At 39.2% G+C, this 20,990-nt stretch overlaps 1 protein-coding gene across 3 annotated transcripts; it reads left to right on the top strand.

The window, feature by feature from the left end:
- The first annotated feature begins 500 nt into the window (after positions 1-500).
- On the top strand, positions 501-20,980 carry LOC106455910 (microtubule-associated protein 2-like). Of its 3 annotated transcripts, XM_013908336.1 has the most exons (13): positions 501-1,018; positions 1,116-1,358; positions 1,639-1,776; positions 3,136-3,197; positions 4,249-4,380; positions 4,582-4,723; positions 5,143-5,199; positions 5,346-5,653; positions 8,459-8,593; positions 10,514-10,606; positions 16,112-16,193; positions 17,780-17,892; positions 19,133-20,980. In XM_013908336.1, exons 1-13 carry the CDS (start codon positions 535-537, stop codon positions 19,352-19,354), a joined length of 2,211 nt encoding a protein of 736 aa, XP_013763790.1. In that variant the 5' UTR covers positions 501-534; the 3' UTR covers positions 19,355-20,980. The 3 variants fall into 3 exon arrangements, with proteins under 3 accessions (XP_013763790.1, XP_013763791.1, XP_013763792.1); XM_013908337.1 differs by lacking the exons at positions 8,459-8,593; positions 10,514-10,606 and adding an exon at positions 12,663-12,755; XM_013908338.1 differs by lacking the exons at positions 8,459-8,593; positions 10,514-10,606.
- The last annotated feature ends 10 nt before the right edge of the window (positions 20,981-20,990 follow it).

Consider the following 20,990-nt stretch of genomic DNA (forward strand, 5'->3'; position numbering starts at 1 on the left):
GAGAGGATATTGAAGGAAGAAACAGAAAGGAAGGAGAAGGAACAGAAAGAGCAGGAGATGAGGGAGAAATTGGAGAAAGAAGAGAAGGAGTTGAAAGAAAAGCAAGAGAGAGAGCAGAAAGAAAAAGAGGAGCGAGAGTTGAAAGAAAAACAAGAAAGAGAGCAGCGTGAGAGAGAGGAGAGGGAGTTGAAAGAAAAGCAAGAGAAAGAGAAGAAAGCGAAAGAGGAGCAAGAGTTGAAAGAAAAACAAGAAAAAGAGCAGAAAGAAAGAGAGGAGAGGGAATTGAAAGAAAAGAAAGAGAAAGAAGAAAAGGAGTTGAAAGAAAAGCAAGAGAGAGAGGAGAGAGAAAAGAAGGAAAAGGAAGAAAGGGAGAGAAAAGAAAGAGAAGAGAGGAAAAAGATGGAACAAGAGGAGAGAGAAAGGAAAGAAAGGCTGGAAAAGGAAAGAATAGAGAAGGAGTTGAGAGAGAAGGAAGAGAAAGAAACAATAGAAAGGCAGCTGAAAGAAAAGGAAGAGCGTGAGAAGGAGGAAGAGATGAACACAAAAGTTCCAGACCAGCCTGAAGTGGATGCAAGACAAAAAGAAGCTGATGCAACAAAGCCTGCTGAGGTTGAGAAGCTGAAGGACAAAGGCGACGTGACGAAGGAAATACCCGAGGCTCATGCTGCCATTGAGTCTGTGGTGACAGTTGAAGATGATTTCATTACTGTGGTCCAAACCATTGATGAAGCCGAAGAGCCGGGCCACAGCGTTCGTTTCTCTGCCCCACCTGAGGCCGAAGCAGTTTGCATTGCTGCCCAGAAAGAAGAAGAAGAGGAAGAAGAGTCTGTGGAGCTGGCTCAGGAAGCGGACATAGAGGCTGCCAGTTTAGAGGAAATGGGAGATGTTCCTGAAATTCCTGGCTCACCCGAGAGGGAGGCTCAGACCATAGAAACAGAAGGACCAACAGAAAGCTATGATAGAGATGAAACCACAATGGATGACTCCATTCTGGACAGCTCCTGGGTTGACACTCAAGGTGAGATCACCTTTTTTGGTTCTTCTTTTTATTCCCTCTTGTCAGCTTCAAATACACAAACTGAATAAAGTCTCATGCCCTATTTTCCACACTGCAGATGACGATAAGAGTATGGTAACGGAGCACACTGAGCCTTTGCCCAAGATGTCTAGTCCGGTCAAAAAACCTGCTGTGGTCCAGAACAAACTGGCACAACAGTGGAAGACAGAGAAACAGGAAAAGCCTGTTAAAGCCAAGACTAAGGGGGGGCGGCCTAAGGGACGAATCTCGACTCCAGAACGCAAACCTACCCGCAAAGAACCTGCCTACATCCCCAAAGAGGAACTCAAGAAGAAAAAAGGTTATTGTAATTTTATTTTTCGTCGTATGTAAAATAAAGTCAATAACTGAAGCAATAATCATTGTTAAATAATGTTCAAGTCAGCTGCTCCTCAAACACAGCACTCTGTGCATCTGACTTTTGTATGCAGGCTTTCTTATTGAAATGATGGCTAATATTCAGTATGCATGAACCGTACACAGGCTTTCTGTGGTGTTTTCCGTATTATAACACGACTGTCTCTGTCTGTGGTTGCACTCCTCTGCTGTTGTCACTGGTCCTGTTTTCTCCGATAATGCAGCAGTGATAAAGAAGGCTGACCTGGCCAAAAAAATGGAGACTCGGACTCAATCCCCATCCAAGAGGACTGCGGGGAAAGCAGCAGTTCGCCAGACCCGTCCTATCCAGCACCACTCCTGCCCCAGGAGAATAACCACAGGTGACACGTTGCCTTGGTCTGTCACACAGCTGGTGCTTGCTGCAGGACAGTCACCGCAACAGCATTCCCTGTCTCGCCTCCGCTTCATTTTTGTTTTATTGGTTGTTTAATGTTATTAGTTTTGTTAGTTATTTGTTTTCAAATGCATTTATTTTGTGTTTCATCATAATAAAGATTGACTTTCATTAATATTTTCTTTGGATTCATTTGTGTATTTTTTGCTTTTTTTTGTGTTTTTTGTTCGTTCTCCGAGCTAACAAATACTGTCTCACTTGTGTTCTCTGTTTTAAGCATTTGTTTGTGCTTACACCTATGCTCATATATACATGTGTCTAAGAAGGCACAGCACACTTCCCTTAACTACAGTATTGTTAACTTAAATAATACTTTAATTCCTAACACGTTCATAAAGATGTTATTCTTTATGAATACATCTTTCCTTCATAAAATCTTTTTTAGCAGTTTGTATCTAGGTTCTCTGTCAGCTGCTGGTGTCCAGCTGACTTGTCACAATAATGAATCTTGTCAGTAAAGAAACTATAGACCTTCACAACCTCGATGGTCTTTTAAATTACATATCCAGTTTAGCCATTTCCAACTTGTGGTATCTTCTCCGTGGTGCTAAAAGCACTTTTCCACTCTGAGTACTGAAAGCACTTTTTACTACAAGCTACTTTAATATAGTCTATGCCTTGAAGCATTTTCTATTACACGCACACTGTCACTACGATCAATGCATCGGGGGGAATATGGGGGCCTCAGCATCTTGCCCAAGGACACGTCAATATGAAGACCAGAGGTACCAGAGATTGAACCACTGACCTTCCGGTTGGTAGACAGACTTTGCTAAGTGACAGCCACCCTTTAACTTATTACTAGGTTTGCTAATGCTGCTCTGACCCAGAGGCAGTTTGCTCTCCATTGTCCCCTGACGGACTGAATTCTGTGTCAGTGATGAGGAAAGCTCAGTATACTGCTGCAATGCCCCAATTAGATTTTTTTTTTTTTCCAAGGTTGCCTTACATAATACAAAATCCCCCATTCTGTGTGATATCTTGCCAAATCTTTGCAGAACAAAGCTGTCAAGAGAGAAACATCCAGCTCCTATAGAACATTGAATTTGGCATATCGCTTACCATGCCACATTTAAGAATGCAAAGTTGGATGTCTGTAATCTTTACATTTTATGTAATGGGAACATATTCTTGCAAGGATATAAATATGGGGGTAATCCTCCAAAGTAGGGCATTTAGAGAGCCCTAACTCCTTCTCCTTCAATGTACGAAGGTTAACGCACAAATTCTTCTGAAGTATTTTTGTTTCTCTGAACTTCTCTGTTTGTCTGTCTCCGTCCCTCAGAGGTCCTACCTGACAGTCGTCAGCCTCTCAGCGTTGCCAGACAGTCTCGTGACAGAGCATCGGTAAGTATACTCAACAAACCTAACAATGGCACGACCTCTGGCACAAAAAACACTGAGAGAGATTCCAAGAAAACTCTGCTGGCAGTCAGCATGAATGAACAATTAAATTATAGGCATAGAGAAACTCAATGGATACTGAACACTAGAAACAGGCAGAACCTTTTTTTGGTGCAACATATTTGAAACTTTTGCTTTTTTGCTATTAATATGAAACCGCTAATACACATCTTGACTTCTGCAGGATCTGAAACAAAAAGCATCTCGGTAATTTTGAAAAAACAATTATCAGTAGAATCATTAAAATGATGTTATTTCCTAGGGTGACTTGCGGAGTTCAAAAAAAAAAAAATCTCAAAAGACATTAACACAATAACACATCACATCCAGATAACGCAAATGCTTTGTCCTTCCATCTACACACTAACACGGGCAGGTGTTGCATTAGTTTTTTGTTCATATTTCATGAAGAAAATTATTAATGGTGGTTACATTTTGTAAAATGTTTCCTCTTCTTGGCATATTTTAATGGGTTTTTGCACAAGTAGTGAAGACAGACGCATTTGGAGTGTTTATTTTGCTGAGTGGGTGTTGAACCAACCTGTGACATTTCTCCAGTGCCTGTGGTCGTGACTCCATTTCACTCCTCCGCCATGGTAATGACAGTTATTGTGTCTAAAAGAACATGCTTTCTATATTTCCTAAATGTCATGTCAGCACAGCATACTGAAAGTGTCTTCTAATACCATGCTCTGCAGTGTAGCCCGTTGCTGTTGCATGGGCATGATGAAGAGTATCCCTCACGTTCTTAAGTTTTGTTTATTTGCTTGATATTTTCATGTCCCATGAGTTTTCAGTTTCTTACTAAAATGAATGTGCAAGAGGAGCTGCTTTAATAGATTACATAGTAAATTGTTCCACATGATTCATGAGATCATGTGCATTCATGATGCATGTTGTAGCAGTGGTATTTTCACCACTTTTTGTCATCCTGTGTTCTTTATTTTGTTTTCATGCGCCTCACCAACCACGCCTCTTTGTTGTACCATCTCAGTGCCATGCCCATCATTTACCGTTTACAAAGATCCCCACCTTCATATCCAGAGCGGCTGCCTCGCTAGATAGACCTCGTCCATCCTCAGCAGAGCCTCAGGGCTCCACAGAATTACAGAAACAAATAGCTAAGGTAGGTGGATGGAAGAGTGACAGGGTTCCTGCACAAGTCCTGGAAATTTCATACATGTTTTCATGCAAACATGAATATTATTTGCTTTAATTTTGTAATATTGCTTGCAAACGATATCTGTTGTTTCACATTGAATTAAAAAGATAAACCTCAGTCTGCCTGACTGGCCTAACAATGCGCTCCCTGTATGCTTTCCAACAGGATGGTGGGTCACGGAGCCCAGAGAAGAGGTCTTCAGTGCCACGCCACACCTCATTTATGAGTCGCCGTGGGCCCCATGACCATGAAGAGAGCTCTACCTCTATCACTAGCTCTGGCTCTACGGCTCCTCGCAGGCCCACATGTAGGGTCCAGTTCCCCTAAACTGCACAAAGTATCAGCATTTAGTTTACGTTAGGTTGTCTAAAACGAAACTCTTGATAGCCTCCAGTGTGCGATAAATGCTACTAATTCAGTCTTTACTACTGTTGATCAATTTTAGAAAAATATTTCTAGAAAGTGAAAAGCACACTCATAAGACCTTATGCTTGATTATTTTAAGAAGTCCCAGCTGACATCTGCTAATGAGTGATTTTTGCATACTCGCTCTATTTCTGTCTGTCTTCTGGCATCTTTAACATTTGTTTTTTTTATATTAATACTTAATTTACTTTTATTACTAAGCCAAAATGTTATGTTGGACTATTAGCGTGCACTAAAACTCCTCTTTTTCTTCATTCTCCATCACTAAATCCAAAACTTTTGATTTTTCCCTTTCTCCAGCATTTCGCACTGAGATGAGGGCAGAACACAGGACAGGGCGAGCTCCTAGCATGACAGGTAATTACAGACTATTTCTACTATTTCTAGATATAAATTAAGAGCATTTTGTAATTTTGTGCTGTGGACTCAAAATATTTGGAATAAAAGGAATTGCAGCTTGTCTTCACCTCCACCTCCATCACCTGTATTTGTCATCTTACCAGTTACAGAATCAGTGCGCTCACGTTCAGCTCGCAGTGGCCACTCCACCCCACGCACCCCTGGCTCAACAGCCATCACCCCAGGAACTCCTCCCAGTTACTCATCATCTTCGAGGACCCCCGGGACCCCACGCTCCCTCAGTTTGATTTGTCAGGAGAGGAAGGTGGCTGTGGTCCGTACCCCACCCAAGTCACCTGCAACAACACCCAAGCAGCTCCGTATTATCAACCAGCCACTCCCTGACTTCAAGAATATCAAGTCTAAGATTGGCTCCACAGAGAATATCAAGTATCAGCCTAAAGGAGGACAGGTAACACTTTTACTTTGTCCAGAAATCTGCAGCTTTTTTTAACTGCTTGCTAATTTTCTTCCATCTTCACATTTGGTTTTACTGCTTATTGTAGTTTCCTTTTTTCCTACCTCTCCCTTCTGCACTGATCTCAGAGACAGAAGCTGCCATGTATTTTATTTTTGTTTCAGGAAGTTACATGTAATAGAAATAAAAAGTATATTAGGTATATACAGGTAGATTTACTGAGCATGCAAAGAAACTTAATGCTTGCCTCCTAGCAGATTTTACTCAGGATTTGACCTTTGAACCATAAAGCAACAACAAAACATTCAATAGGAGGAAAAAATTGAGTCAAATAACTGTTTCATATGGATCTGCAAGAAAAATCTGTACAATATATTTACAGACCACTGATCTGTGATGAGGTCTGCTTTACCATTCCTCGTATAAATAATATTATAAGGTTTTGTCTAACATCTTCTGTCTTTTTCTTCTGCTTTAAGATGCTTATTTCCCATATGTTTCCTCCCGTCTCTAGGTCCTCGCTAAAAGTCCTGCTTTAGTCTTTTAGTTTCCCTTGCCTGCTGCTAGCTCGTGAATAATCTTGCCCATCCATCATCGTAAAAAAAAAAAAAGAGTACAAAATATTACATAATGATGTTTTGTATAAGAAAAAAGGAAAATCACACGTAATTACACGTGTCCATTGGTTAAATTTACAATGTATACAATGTAAAGTGTAGCGTGTTAAACTTTTCCTTTACCTGATAGACTATCCTAAAATGTACTTCAACTTATAATGTTGATTTTAATGATATATAAACCTATTGGACATATGATTTATCATCTAAACTATTTATATGGTGAATCAAGACCTACAGCAGCTTAGCAGTTCTTTACCACTTCTAGATATTTTCAGTTCCCAGTCTGATTTTGTGGCTGTCTTCCTCTGTTGTCTCTATGTGAAGCATTAGTTCAGATATCAATTGCTGCTGTCAGTGAAAGTAAAAGTATGCTTGCGTTAATCAGATTGCAGAAAAATTTGTCTTCAAGAGCTGTAAATGTTGCTCTGTGTCTGATGGATGAAAGCAGTTTGATATATCTGTTGCCATCAACACAGTAGACCGAGGCTCTTTTTCTCTGAGTTTAATATAGACTAATATAGACTGCCACCTGATGGCAGGTTAAAAAGTCATTTTAACATTGTTGTGATTGATTGTGAGTTTATCCCAAAGATAAACACTGAGATAAAGGTCTAAAGAATGATTTCAAAATATGTATATATACATTTTTTACAATTTTAAAGCAGTAAATGCTAGCTTATGTTATGTCAGCTTTATTTTTACCTGTGATTTCTCACCACCAAGCAGTTCTCCATCTAGAGATTTCAGTAAACAGAAAATGACATGACTATGACACCTGAGCGAGAGTCTGAACTCTGAGCAGTATTGTCCCGTAAGCGTTCCTCCTGGCTCTCTAAAGCAAAGACAGCAGTTCAGCAAAATCAGAATTACAAATCTTGTTTTCTGTTGCTGCACAGAATCTGCATTAGCACAGTGTCTCGGGGTACATTTCTTACATTTTGACAAATGTCTCGAGTCTGAAACACAAAGGCAGCACTGCACCAGGAAGCAATGTGTCTGTAGCCATCAGTTCCTACAAGCCTTTGCTGATGACCTGATTAGGAGTCTAAGTGTTTGGCTGGCATCTTTATGACTTAGCAGGCCTCTGAGCTGCTCTGTGCAGTCAGCCATAAAATAGGGAGGGATCATGTTCCAAACACCAGCCTGTCATCTGCAGGAGAAACACGCTTGAGCTTCTCTGGGGGGGGTTAGCATGTGTACAGCATTACTGTTTATGCTTTGTCAAAGTGTTCATAACTAGCTTCATCAGTGTTTGCAATGTAAATACTCAATTATACAGTCACATCACTCACTGTGGATGTGGAAGTGCTTGGCCAATATTTCAGTGTGGATTTTGCTCCACTGTGTGTTAGTTTGCTTGTGTGTGATTTTGAATACGTCATGCTTTTGTGTATTTCTTATCTGTAACACAGATAGCAGATACATTGACTAGGGGGTTATCTCCCTGTTAGATAGACGCGGCTATTTATCAAATGCATCTATTGAATTTGCACAGATATCTGATCCTTAATGGGAATTATTCTGCTTATTGTGTAGTTGTTCCTTCTGATTACAAGTGTTTGTTTCACACATGAGCATGCTGTCTTCAGACAAAGTCTTTTGTTTTTGGAATCAGCATAGATTAATGCAGTGCGTTATTCGTCTTCAGTGGTAGTTTGATAAGTTGTTGAGGTTCAGAGGTCTATGTTTATGCCCATAAATGAAACTGAATATAATGACTGATATCAGTGCTGATATTTGGTGATTTAAAAAGCTAATATAAATATGTTCTTTAATATTTCTTTTAGCCACACAAAACATTTGTTTTGTGTGGTTATTTTTCATTGTTTTATTATCATTTTATTTATAAACATTCATTGTTGAAATGGTCCTCTAGTGTCACTATTGTACCACTGAAGTAGTAAAAAATTATAGATAGCGTATAATTTTACCTCTTTTTTTAAACTTAATGAAAATTAAAAAGCCAAACTAGTGTGACAGCATTTATATTGTTGCAAATATTTATAGACAGTAGTCACATGACATGATGGAAGTGTACTCCTCACCTTAATATTCACAGCACCCTCAAAGATCCAAATAGTGTTACTATAAGCAGCTCCTGTAGTGAGCCTCCCCCAGCCCACAGCAATATAGCAAGCCTACACTCAGCTACTGACCTGTCTAATGACTATCCTCATAGAAACAGAAGGACCCAGATGGGCCAACAGAGGCCAAACGCAGGGCCTCTTTGATCTGGAAGTCAGTGCTGCGCCTCATCTCTGTTACTCTGTGTCTGTCTGCGGTACACAGCGTGACCTGGACGCAGGACCTGCTGGTATACCTTATCACTTTTAATTATAGCACTTTGAATAAAAAGTCTGGAAACCTTTGTCCCAGTGGAATAATTAAAAAGAAAGCATTTACTATGTGTAATTTTACTCATTAATATCTTGAAAAGGTAATTTGATTGATTAAATTTAAATTCAAATGAGCCATTAATATTAACAATACAAAAAACTATTTTAGAGCCAATTAATTATTACGTGGCCACTGCCTTTTGTCTTTTGATTGATTATTGAATTTTAAAGTGCTGAAGAAAGTCCATCGCACAGAGCAGCAGCAGAACGTGTTTGCGTAGCTGCTTTACATAGGATCAAACCAGTCACATCAAAAAATCAAAAGGCAGTGTTTTTCTTTTTTTTTTCTTAATATTTTAGTAATCATCATGTTGAAATTGTACAGTACTGCTGAGGAAAAGTCTTAAGCCACCCCTCATTTGGGAAATATGTACAATGATTTACTGAAATGTGTGCAAACATATAGTATAAAAAACAAAAACTGAGTTTGTACAATTCTAAGTCAACATTTGATATGCCCACCTTTATTCTTCAACACAGCATAAACTCTAAGGCAACCTTTCTTTCAGTAGTGTTCAGGAATAGTTCTCCAGGCTTCTTGAAGAACAGTCAAAGCGCCTCTTTTGATGTTGGCCGCCTTCTGCTCTAATCTCTGTCAAGATGATCCTACATTGCTTCAATAAAGTTGAGGTCTGGACTCTGGGGAGGCCAATCCCTGATTGATTGGGTTTCATTGTGTGTTTTTCTATTGTTTTTCTATTTTGTTATGCTTTTATTGCATTGGCATTGTGTTTGGGATCGTTTTCATTTTGGATAAGGAAACCATTGCCAATCAAATGCTTTCCAGATGCTATGGCATTGTGGATCAAAATGCTAAGATACTTTTCTGTCCATAATACACAAGAACCGACAACCAGCTAAATAAGAAATAAGAAAAAATTTAGCCTCAAACAAAGATGGAGCCTCTAAGAAGTTTTACAGATGGCTATAGAAACTCACTGTTGTACCTACTGACTATTTTAACCAATAGGTTCATCGTGTTCATCATGTTCTTCCTTATGAATGGCATCTTGGCAACAAACCTTTCATTGAGACCAATTCTGATGAGTAATCAGTAAACAGTAGATGGATCAACTGAAAGATCAAATGAATCTCTCGGGTCATGTGTCAGGTCTTTGGTGGAATTTTGACTTTCTGTTCATGTGTTCAAATAGTCTTCTTCTTGTGCAGTTTCCTCAAACTTTTTAAGAACACACTACACACCATGCTGAGATGTGTTTTTGTGACAGCCTGCTAGTAACAAAGAGCCTAAAGAGACAATTTAATTCATGTATTTATTTATCAGTTCATTTATGTATTTATTCTTTGAAAAGTTGTCTGTTATTTGTTGATAATACCTGGGTCCATCTCTTGCGTGAGGTGCCTTATTTATGCTGAAATTATTCATTAAAACTATGAAAGATCTCTGGAAAGCCTGGTGAACTATTGCGCAGGACCATTAAACATTACAAGAAAGTCTGGCTTCAAAGTGAAAGGAAATGTGAAGAAATGTGCGTTGGCTTGAGACTTTTCATAAAGAGAAGTCAAACAAATACTCTGGTTGGCAGACTGATGACTCATGGGAAGAAAATTGAAAAACTCTTATTTGTTTCAACATGAATGCAAGAGGTACAGAAAACAGTTAAAGAAAACACAAACTTGTGATTTCTCATTCTTTAAAGCATTAATCATGCTCCAAAACAATAGAAATGTGTGCACTGACACTTTTTCAGTATGCTGATCATCAGTATCCTGTAGTCCCTAGAGTATTAGACAGTGCGATCAAGCATACGAAGATAATACACAGTCATTCCTATCTACCATTTAAGAGGTCCATATATCTCTGCATGTTTCCATAGATTCATATTTTAAACAAGAGGCAGGACTTCACCCCATCACTGTCAAAGTGCAGCGCCAAGGATAATCTGAAGCACTCTCCTCGTGGAGCCAATGTATGTACCCTTCAAGCTTTGCCTTCCTCATTAAGAGGATGGGTGAATGCCTTATATAATTCTAGTTAGTCCAATTCCCAATAAATATTTTGATTCATATCTCTTTAGGTAGTGTACAACATGTTGCTTCTTGTTGTGTTGTGCAGTATATGGGTAGGTTAATAGTATCAAAGTGAGCTAGTTTGTATTTTACCCCCCTTTTCACTGTAGTTTGGCTCTCGGTTTTTAATTTTAGATACAGTTGTCTCTTTTCAACTATAGTTCAAGGGGTGACAAATGTCACTTGTATTATAGGTTATATATTACTGGCATTATGAACGACCAACAACAACATAGCAAGGAGAATGCATGCTTCTGACTTTTTTCTAATATTTAGCCGACTGTCTAGCACAAAAATGACCTGATGGTTAAGAGAAAGATCCACTCAGTTGACCATAGCCTTAGCTAAAATGCTAAAGTATACTTGAACATGCAGTCCTGTTGGATCCATATGAATACTGTAGCCTAACTTTTCTTTAGCACTTTACCCCAAAAAACCCCCATCATGTATCTGTGATTAGTTTGACATTTAATCCTGCACTATTGTGTGTATTAGGTCTAGTCCTACATTTCGTGTAGAATAATACGAATAATAGTGAGTCGACAATAGATTAAATGTGTTTTTCCTTCCCCAGAAATCTCCCACTAGTTGAGTTCTCTTTTTCTTTCTATCCTCTTCTTCTATTTTTCCCCCTTTTTCCTCCATTTATTTCCTTCTGAGGGTACATAAAATGCTTGTTTCCTCACTTTAGTTTATCCCACAATTCTAGGTCACATGAGATATAATAGGTCACATGCTATGCTATAGTGATGGTGCTTTGTGGCAAGACGAGGTTTGCATATCTTGTGGATATTCTGTGGTGTTACAAGCATGAATAATCTGCTCTCATTATTCATTTAGTTTGCTACCTTGTGTTTAGGTTGCATTAAGAAGAAAGACAAAAATAATTCCTCTTTTAAAGAAGGGGAATAAATTCTCTGTTATATTTAGCTTTTAAAAATTTATTGATAGTGTAACATTTTACTGGCAGTGGGTGGAAAGTTATGGTTCGATGTCCATTTATAGGTCACGGGAGCTGTTTAATGAGACCACTTGTGCATACCCGATGTTTGAAGGGAAGTAACAGCAGAAAACCTTGTGCTAATTGAGAACTGAATGAAAACACTTCCTCTTTGTCTATGTCTGTTGCATATTAAAGAAATTCTCAATATAGCATAAGAAAGGACGTCTGATCCCCCACAAATGAGATATTCTTTATATGTTCTTTATTGCCTCTGGTTGTCTTGAGCCCATCGGCACATAAGCATTGTTCCAGCAGTGTTTTGAACCGAGACTGATTGTCTTCCATATTCTTTGAACAGATGTCCACATATTTGAAAGCACTCCTTGTGTTTCATTAAGCGGTGAAGGAAAAGGAAAACAGTTCAGAGGCCACATACCCGAAAGTCTCCGTTGTCCTCATCTTTTCTAATTCACAAAATGTGTAAGAAGTGTATGCACTGTCATTTCTTTATCTGGTGTAAACCCCCATTGCTTTTGCTGTGCTGTCGTATAAAAATGAAAGCTATTTATTTGTTGTTTCAGTACTGTTCCAACTCTGCTTCGTCTGCATCTCACTCCTGCTTTTTCTCCTTGCAGCTACAGAGAGTCAGCACACGTCACAGCACACTCACATGTTCATCATCCTCAATCCCTAAAGTAGTGGCCTCAAATCAAAGAACTTTCAATTGTGTTTTTAGCTTCTAAAGGTTCATCAGTTGTTGCATTTTGGTACATAACCAAGGCTCACAGACTGTCACAGCTCACGCCATGAGTCAGATCAAATTGTCTTTTCCTCTGAGCTTAAAGTGATCGTATCAGTTGAATGATGTTTGTCCTGGGCAACAGGGAAACTACTAGTCCAATTGTACCGCCAAACACAGTCAGACATCTATTTAAACAGTGGGAGTATACAAACTGTTTAAAAGACTTAAGCCCAAGCGTTTTCCCACCTCATTCCTCACCTCCACCCTGCAGGTTTTCATCCCCAGTGTTAAACTGGACTATAGCCATGTTCAGTCTAGGTGTGGGTCCTTGGACAGGCGTGGCTACTCGGCAGGAGGTGGAAACGTGAGTCTTGTGCTGCAAGCCCATTGTGTCAGTGTTGTTGTCGGTATTATTTATGTGCCGTGCTGTGCTGTGTTTCCTCTGTTTCCTCTGTGTTTTCCTGTATTTTTATTTTGCCTTACTGTTTCTCAGTTTAATAGTTAAGTCACTCATTCATTTGCAGTGCTCTTACTAGACTGCTCTTCATCTTTGCATTATTCTCCACCAGTGGTTTGTGTCCTGCAAGTAATGATACCAAGGGCTGAATGTGTCTGCCTCCAGAACCTGACATTTGACTAGTCTGCTGACTTAGCTTCTAAGGGCACTAGCTAATATTAGGATGTAGCCAAGTTATCAGGAGATTAGAAAAAATATATCCTTTTCAAAATGCGGGCATGTTAAAAAAAGCTAAGTCTTCGTCAGATGATAGCCAGTGGTTTCAGTATTGCATTTTACCAAATGCAATGTCTTTATGATCCCCATCTTGACTTTGTAACTGCATGCAGACACAGCCTGCTTGGACTACAAGTTCAAAAACAAAACAAAACAAATAAACCCAGAAAGCTTCTGGTACCAAAAGATCCTTCCTGCTTGTACATATTCATGTTTGTTACACTTTTATGCTTAATGCTTTTCTAATCCTTTATTGTATTTTGTACTGGACAGAGAAGCTCATCAAATCTTAATGAATTTTTCTTTATGTACGATGAAAATAAAGCTAATAAAGGCTTTCTTCTTCATATGCAGAAACACACAGAAGAGAAAGTAGACTTAGTGCTTAACAAAATTAGCCCACTCATTGCTAGCAAAACTCTTGCCAGCATCTCTCATCCACAACAGGTAGCACGCTGCATGAAGCACTTGATTAAGACTGATTACAGCCATCTGAAGGCAGCAGGTATAGTGTGCGCTCCATCTGCAGTTTCTGATTTGAATAATGCACATTAACAATGCACAGTTATGCAAGCTTAATAACAATGAGACAGTTAAAACTTATCTCTTGACTTTATATCACTTCCCTCAGAATGATCTGTTCCCATAAAACCTCTTTTTATTTGATTCTTGCTACAGCAGCTGAAAAAAGTAGTGCCAGGAACATTTATAAGGTCAATGCTTTTGGCACAGCAGATATTATCTGTTCAGGTGACTGTAGTGATTAAATTCATCTGTTGTGTAACAAGAAACAGCTATTATTCTGTGCCCAGTTTTACAATAGCGGCCTCAAAGTAGTGAAATCAGAGTTGGCATTGTGTGTATTATTCTGTATTCTTACATGTTACTTGTAATCGCTCGTCTTTAATTATCTGCAGAAAACCGCTGTCAACCTAAAGAGACGCGTGGTAGCACATTTGCTCATATATTGCAGCATCTTAGTTTTGAGAGTCTCAAATAGAGTGTCAGTACACATCAAGTGAAGAATAGCGCAAAGGCCGCTCAACTGACAGTTCCTGCAGATTTTTAGGACAAGCCCAGCACAAGTCAAGGTCGCTCAGGAGAGCGAAGGTGGAGAGCGGTGGTTGGCTGAGTTGCTGAACGTAAGGACATTAAATTGCAGATTAACATTTGCAATCAAACATTACTAAAAGTTTTTGCTTATAACTGTGCATAATTTCATGAGAAGTGCTCTTTACTCTTCCCTCTGTTGCAAATTATTATATTTGGAGATTACATCAGCTCCCGCCAGTGTATAAAAGAGCCAGTTCGTATTGCCTCTGATAAATTAGACTTAAAAAAAAACTCACTAGAAAACTGAGGCAAAGGTTTGAAAAAATTAAAGCCATAATTAACTATTAGTCAGAAAATCTTTATTACATTTGATATAAATAAAGAAAACAATGTCATTTCTCCAAATTAAGCATGCAAACACTCAATTATTGCAGTTCTCTTTTGAGAAACAATTAAAAATGGATATCGTACTACTCTGCTAATGTGTAAAATCTACACCAATCATCGGCAACATTAAACCCACTGATTGCTTAAATAAAAAAAACATGTATCACAGTGTTATTACGAAAAGTGTTATAATTGTTTAGTAATCTTATTATGAAAAATGTGCAATTAATGAAGGTTCTTACTGTTAAAGACTTTGGATCCTTGTGTTCATCAATGATACTTTTACATGTATAACCTACATAAGGCATACTAGCCTTTTTCAGTGGTAGCAGCCTTTCCCAGCAGACCAATGTGCTCCACCAGGCCACAAAAACTCTTCAGCAATGACTTTAAGAGACCAAAAGTCCAAGGTGACGATCCTGGCTCCAAGATCCCTAATGATGATCTGCAGCACACAGAAGAAACTTGATCCACAGAGACTCCAGCACACTAAAGGACCCTAAAGGACCCACTACCATCATCATACAGGGCCTCCATAAGCCCTAATGGGTCCAAGGTGCTTTGTACAAAGACCTTCAGAAAGATGGTTTTTAATGTTGTGTGTGATTGGTGTTTTCACTTCTTAGTAGAACTGATAAATTAAGCAATCATGCGCATCTGAAGAAAAATGCATGCATCTGGTTTATGTTCAGTTATATGAATAGGTCAAGAATTTGCATTTGCAGAAGGTACTGTGTTATGTAAGAAATCAACACATACCATACAAATGAAAAACATCAACAGTGGGGTTAACAGATGCCTAAGTGACATGACTACAGGAGCGATGTGCCAAACAGTAGCCTGATGTTCACCCACGCTGACACAAAGCACTTATAATCTCTTCTCTTTAAAACTCATATGGTATACTTTTGCTAGTCTTTTGCATGTGTAAGAGACTTGGTGTTCTTTGTCAGTCCACAGCTTCACAAAACAATAAGGCCACAACAAGGTATATAGTAGGTAAAGGCTGCATACAGTATTGTGTGCTTGTGGTGTGGGTTTTTTTTTTTATGTGACTTTCTATGTGTCATCTTACTTTTTATGTCATTTTGTGTCTCGGGCCTTGTAAAGAGGGTTGAAATTACGGGACACAGAATCACTGGTTACAAAAGACATTTGTACTAAATCAGCGACATGGCAAAGGTTGCTGACCACGGGCGTGTCTGCGTGATTCATCTCAGGATGTGGTGTATCTGTCCTTGTTCATCGTGCTGTGATTAAAGCTTTATGTTTGCTGTCTCATCAGTTCACTCCTTACACATTTCTCTGCGGGTTGCTCTTCAGACCTCCTCGGTGTGTCCCTGCCCTCTCTTTGCCTTACACTTCTCACTGTTATGTGTATCTGTTCAGTTTTATAAATGGGACAAATTATTTTCAAGACATACTTACAGCTTGAAAACAGGTTGCTTCGGTTACAGGTACAATCTAGATCAGATGTATTCCTCTTGATGATCTTGCCTTGAACTGTGGGCTCTAAACTTGCCTTTTCCTGACTGTGTTCCTTCCAGGTACAAATACAGAACAAGAAGATTGACTTGAGCCATGTGACCTCCAAGTGTGGCTCTCTAGACAACATCCATCATCGGCCAGGTAAAGGTTTGCAGTTCCCCTACAAAGAGGGCAACACTGCACTGCAGTGAGTGTGCTGTGACCAGAAGGTTGCTGCTGCAGTCCCTTACTTTAAAATATGAATTTTATATGTGGGATGTCCAGGAGGCCGTCGAACTGCTTAGATACACTTGAGCAATTTATCTAAATTTCATGAGCTTTTGAGTTCAGACTGTGGTTATACTGGAAAGCCTCAAGGTATGACTGCATGTGAAGCTAAAAATGTGAGTAGATAAGATGAACTGCACGCTCCCATTTTTTCTTTTAGTGACATAAGGAAGTGCATAGTAGACAAGCCAGACAGGTAAACAGTGTTGAGTTCAACATTCATCACCCAACTCTGTTTGATGCTGCTGGCTTACAATGCCAGGTAAACCCCTGTGCGCTTCCACCTGGTCTTATCATTACACGATAATACCAAGGGACACAGATTAGACGTTCTAAGACCGGTTTTCTTGTATTTGTTAGACAAAGAATTTCCTGCCCTATTTGAATGTATGTATTCATTTGGCAGTTTTTTTATTAACTCCTGAAATAACATGTCAATCAGATGCAGCTCCTGGACCAGTCTGTATCTAAATTTGCAACAACAGTGGAAGCAAGCAGTAAACTGACAGCCTGATAGATGTGTCCGCAGGTGGCCGCATGTAGGAGGTGTTTTGGTTCCTGGCAGCATTTTCTGAAATTTGTCTTTATACCTTGAGTGTTAGAGTGTGGGATATGATGTTAATAAATTGGGTTACATCAAACCTGGAGAGGGTTTTACATTCAATTTAATGTTTGTTCATCCAAATTTCTGAAATGCAAAGTAATAAATTGCCTTCACAGTAATCCCTTAACATTCCTAAGTCCATAGGACTTGCACTAAAAGAAAACTTGCATATTGGTTATAGGGGTTGCTGTTGGTAAGTTTGAAAATTTCTTTTCCATTAATACAACAAAAAAAATTCTCTGATGCTGTAGGGCAGTGTGATGCTCTGTGACAGTCATGTTAAAAGCTCTACAATTAAAATATAAATCATAATTATTAGGTGCCATAAAAGTGGTTTTATGTTTTTTATTCTTCCGGATAACTGCACAGAACTTGTGCTTATATTTATCTGAATTGGCCTTTGAAATCATTTTCTGAATTTCCAGCTTAATTTACAGAACTGGAAAGATTTAGTTGCACTACCAGTACTTTGGCAGCAAAGCCCCCTGCAGAAATATGGAATCCCCTTTTTATTTACCCACAGAGAGTATTGGACTGTCCTGCAGCGCCACCTGCTGTTCATTCTGCCATATTTATTACAGTCTTTCATCTATTCCTAAACTCTCATTGAGAAGCTACTGGGGTTTCATACTTTAACTCTGCACAATTTTTAACCTCACTCTCTCATCTGACCTTTAATAACTTCTTAATAAGGTGGGTGTGTCTTGAGTAGATATTAGGTGGATATTTGGTGACTAAGTATTCGCATTTTTTTTCACTTGATGCTGTTTCAATTTCAAAATTGAAATAAATACTTACAATTAATATAGCGCTCTTCTCACTTAATAGTTTTTACACTTCTTCTGCTTTTAAACAGGAGGTGGTAATGTGCGTATCGAGAGTGTGAAGTTGGACTTCAAAGACAAAGCCCAAGCAAAGGTGGGTTCCCTGGAAAATGCTCACCACATTCCTGGTGGAGGCCACGTCACGGTGAGTGTCAGCTCCATGCTTCTAATCAGCCATTTAAGGGAAAACATCAAGTTATTGAGAGATTGTCCTACTCATCAATTTAAATATAAGCCCTCATAAGTAATAGCCTTTACCCTCCCTTTACTCAATATTCACCCAAATCTCAGGCTGTGCAGTAGTCAGAGAAATTGCAAAAAAAAAAAAAAGCCCAAGGCCTACATCTCAGACTCAATGTTCATGACAGTACAATTAGAAAAGGATTGCACAGATACGTCTTGTCTGGAAGGTTGTCAGGAGAAAGCTTTTCTCTACAAAGAACATAGCAACCAAGCTCAGGTTGCATCTAAACCTGCAAGACTTCTAGAGCTTGTGTTTCAATCAGACATCATTTAGATGTTTAACTGTAATACACTGTTCCATGTAGTCAAAACCAAAGCACAGCATATCAGCACAAGCACCTTATATCAATTGTCAAGCATGGTGGTGTGATGATTTGGGTTTGTTTTTGCCACAGGACTTGGGCACCTTGCACTCAGTCGGTCGACCGTGAACTCCTCAGTATAAGTACTCTATGTGAGGCCATCTGTCTGACAGTTAAAGCTTGGCTGAAACTGGGTAATGCAACTAGACAACTATCTTGTTGCATTGCAAACCAGAAAAAAGGTTTTCCAGGACTCTGCAGTCATGTGAAAAACTAAGAACAAGCAAACCAGAAAATTGGTAATAGAATTTCTGAGAAAACCACAATGAACTGATGCAACGTAAAGAAGAGTACGTCGTGTAGAAAATTATTACTTAAGATTATTACTGCTCAAGGTGGTTCTAGAAGATATTAAACCATGGGTTGTACTTGGTTTTTCACATGACTGCAGAGTCCTGGAAAACGTTTCTGTAGTAGCAATAACTTGAAATAATCATTTTCTGTATGACCATCAGTCTCTCACGTCATTGTGTGTGTGCATCTTAACTATTTGTTTCCATAGTTCTGTACTCAATTAAGTTTAAATCTTACAAAACGGTGTTTCCACCAGGCCAATCTTCCAAAAACTTGCTGTATTCCTTTAGCAGTAAAGGTACAGTATATACATCAGTCCATACATGACTGCTCTTAATAAGTGATCAGTAATCCTCTGGAGGCATGGGAGTTTTTCCACTTGTTCTAAAGCCGTTTCTAAAATGAATCAATATTTCATATGACGTCTGATAGTAATATTTGTTTTTCCCTATTCGCTTCTCACATCACACCATCTGCCTTTAACAGATTGAAAGCCACAGGTTGACATTTCGGGACAATGCCAAGGCCCGAGTAGATCATGGAGCCGAGATCATCATCCAGTCACCAGGTCTCTCTGGCTCAGTGTCTCCCCACCGCATCCGCGAAAGCCATCTATCATCCTCCGGGAGTCTCAACATGATGGATTCCCCACAGTTAGCAACCTTGGCGGAGGATGTCACTGCAGCTCTGGCCAAGCAGGGTTTGTGAACACTGGATCTCTGGATCGCTGCTCTGCACCCAAGACGTCCTCATCCTGATCCATTCAAACTTTTCCGCCCTCTCCTGCCACCCTAAAGCTGACTGATCACCGCTACTACTCAGCTAAACCGGTTCTAAGTAGAGACTCAAAGTAGGAGCTACTGTACTTTGGTCCTATTTATTCTGTTTTCTGTCTATTTTAAACCCAAACGTCCTATTTCTGATTGATTTTGATCTCCCTCGTTTTGAATGATGTTGCAAAGAAAAGTTTGCTGTAACCTCTAAATAGTGGGGACAAAAGATTGGCTTTACTGGTCTTGGATCAGTGTTGAAGAAGCAACAGCCTTTTTTCTACTTTGAATAAGAAATAACGCCACGACCACCACACCGCACGTATTGCTCTTGTTCAGTAAACGTCCATGGACACCCTATCAAAACACGCATCCTTACTGCAAGTCATTCTTGTCATCCAATATATAATATATTTATCAAATATATATAGAAACATGTATAAAATAAAGGTTCTTTGCCATCTACATGTCCTGAAAACATTTTAAAAGGAAGTGACAAAAATGGCTTGAAAATCTGTAAAATTGCATTTATGCAAGCAACTAGGTCATGTTACCACGAGCATGTATGGATTCAAGTCTTAAAAGAGGCTATTTTGTAATTTAAAATAAGGATTTTAGTAAGTTATTTCCTCATTTATTGGATAAAAATTAAACGAGTTCATGTTTTGTAGTTAATAGTTGTTTACAGTGTAATGCTTGGTGACAATGTCAGACAGCTGATTTGGTGTTGCTAAAGAATGCATCTCAGTCATGTCAAAGTGCATCACACACTTGCACCTGCTCAGCGGTTCAACGGAGAAGCCTGTCCATACATCACAGCAGTATTAAACACTGGCACTCAATCGACAAACATCCTCAAAAGGAAAGTCTGTTCAGACGCAGCTCACAAGAATAAACAGCACTGACATTTCTCCAGTATTACAGGCTGACATTGCCCTCATCGGGACTGCCGGAACCACAGAGGAGATGCTACAATTTGCGACCTGATATTTAGCAGAAGATGCAGCTACTCTGAAATCTGTCTGTGCGTGTGCTTTTTGGTGCAGGTCCCCTGCTGTTTTACAGCGGACGCTACCGTATCTGGATGTTTTGTTGCAATATGCGGGAGAATAAATTGGACAAAAATATTTTGAAAAATCCTAAAAGTTAAAAAGACTCAGTCAACTCCTGTTATGTCTGTTAGGGAAAAAAAAGTGTTTGGGTGATCTAGTTTCTTTTTCAGACACCATTTGTGGTATGCCCTGCCCTCCTGCCCACTACTTACTGCCCTCACCTGCAACTGTTTGTTTGCTTCCGTGTTTTTTCTGCATTCCCCATCTCTGTGTGCCCCTTCCCCACCTCCTACTCCAACCTACAGCAACTGTAAATGTATTTAAAAGGTCAAGTAGATGTACGCAGTTTTTCTCTTGTTGATATGACACCAGTTACAATAATTAATGACAATAAAACGACCAAAAAATGGGAAAAAAAAGTGACGTACTTGTTTTGTTTTCCGCTAACCAGAAAAAGCACCGCGTATATAACTTCAAAATGTCAAACCACTTCCTTTTGAAAACATCTGGCTTAAAATAAAT

The sequence above is a fragment of the Pundamilia nyererei genome, unplaced genomic scaffold (genome assembly GCF_000239375.1).
Source record: "Pundamilia nyererei isolate P.nyererei 1_Seehausen unplaced genomic scaffold, PunNye1.0 scaffold00009, whole genome shotgun sequence".
NCBI classification, from domain to species: Eukaryota; Metazoa; Chordata; class Actinopteri; order Cichliformes; family Cichlidae; genus Pundamilia; species Pundamilia nyererei.

What these genes read in the sequence shown, in the direction of transcription:
- LOC106455910 (XM_013908336.1), top strand. Translation starts at nt 535, where the DNA reads ATGAACACAAAAGTTCCAGACCAGCCTGAAGTGGATGCAAGACAAAAA. An exon ending in ATCAGCCTAAAGGAGGACAG is followed by an intron (nt 5,654 to 8,458) that starts GTAACACTTTTA and finishes CTATCCTCATAG; the next exon opens with AAACAGAAGGACCCAGATGG. An exon ending in CAACATCCATCATCGGCCAG is followed by an intron (nt 16,194 to 17,779) that starts GTAAAGGTTTGC and finishes GCTTTTAAACAG; the next exon opens with GAGGTGGTAATGTGCGTATC.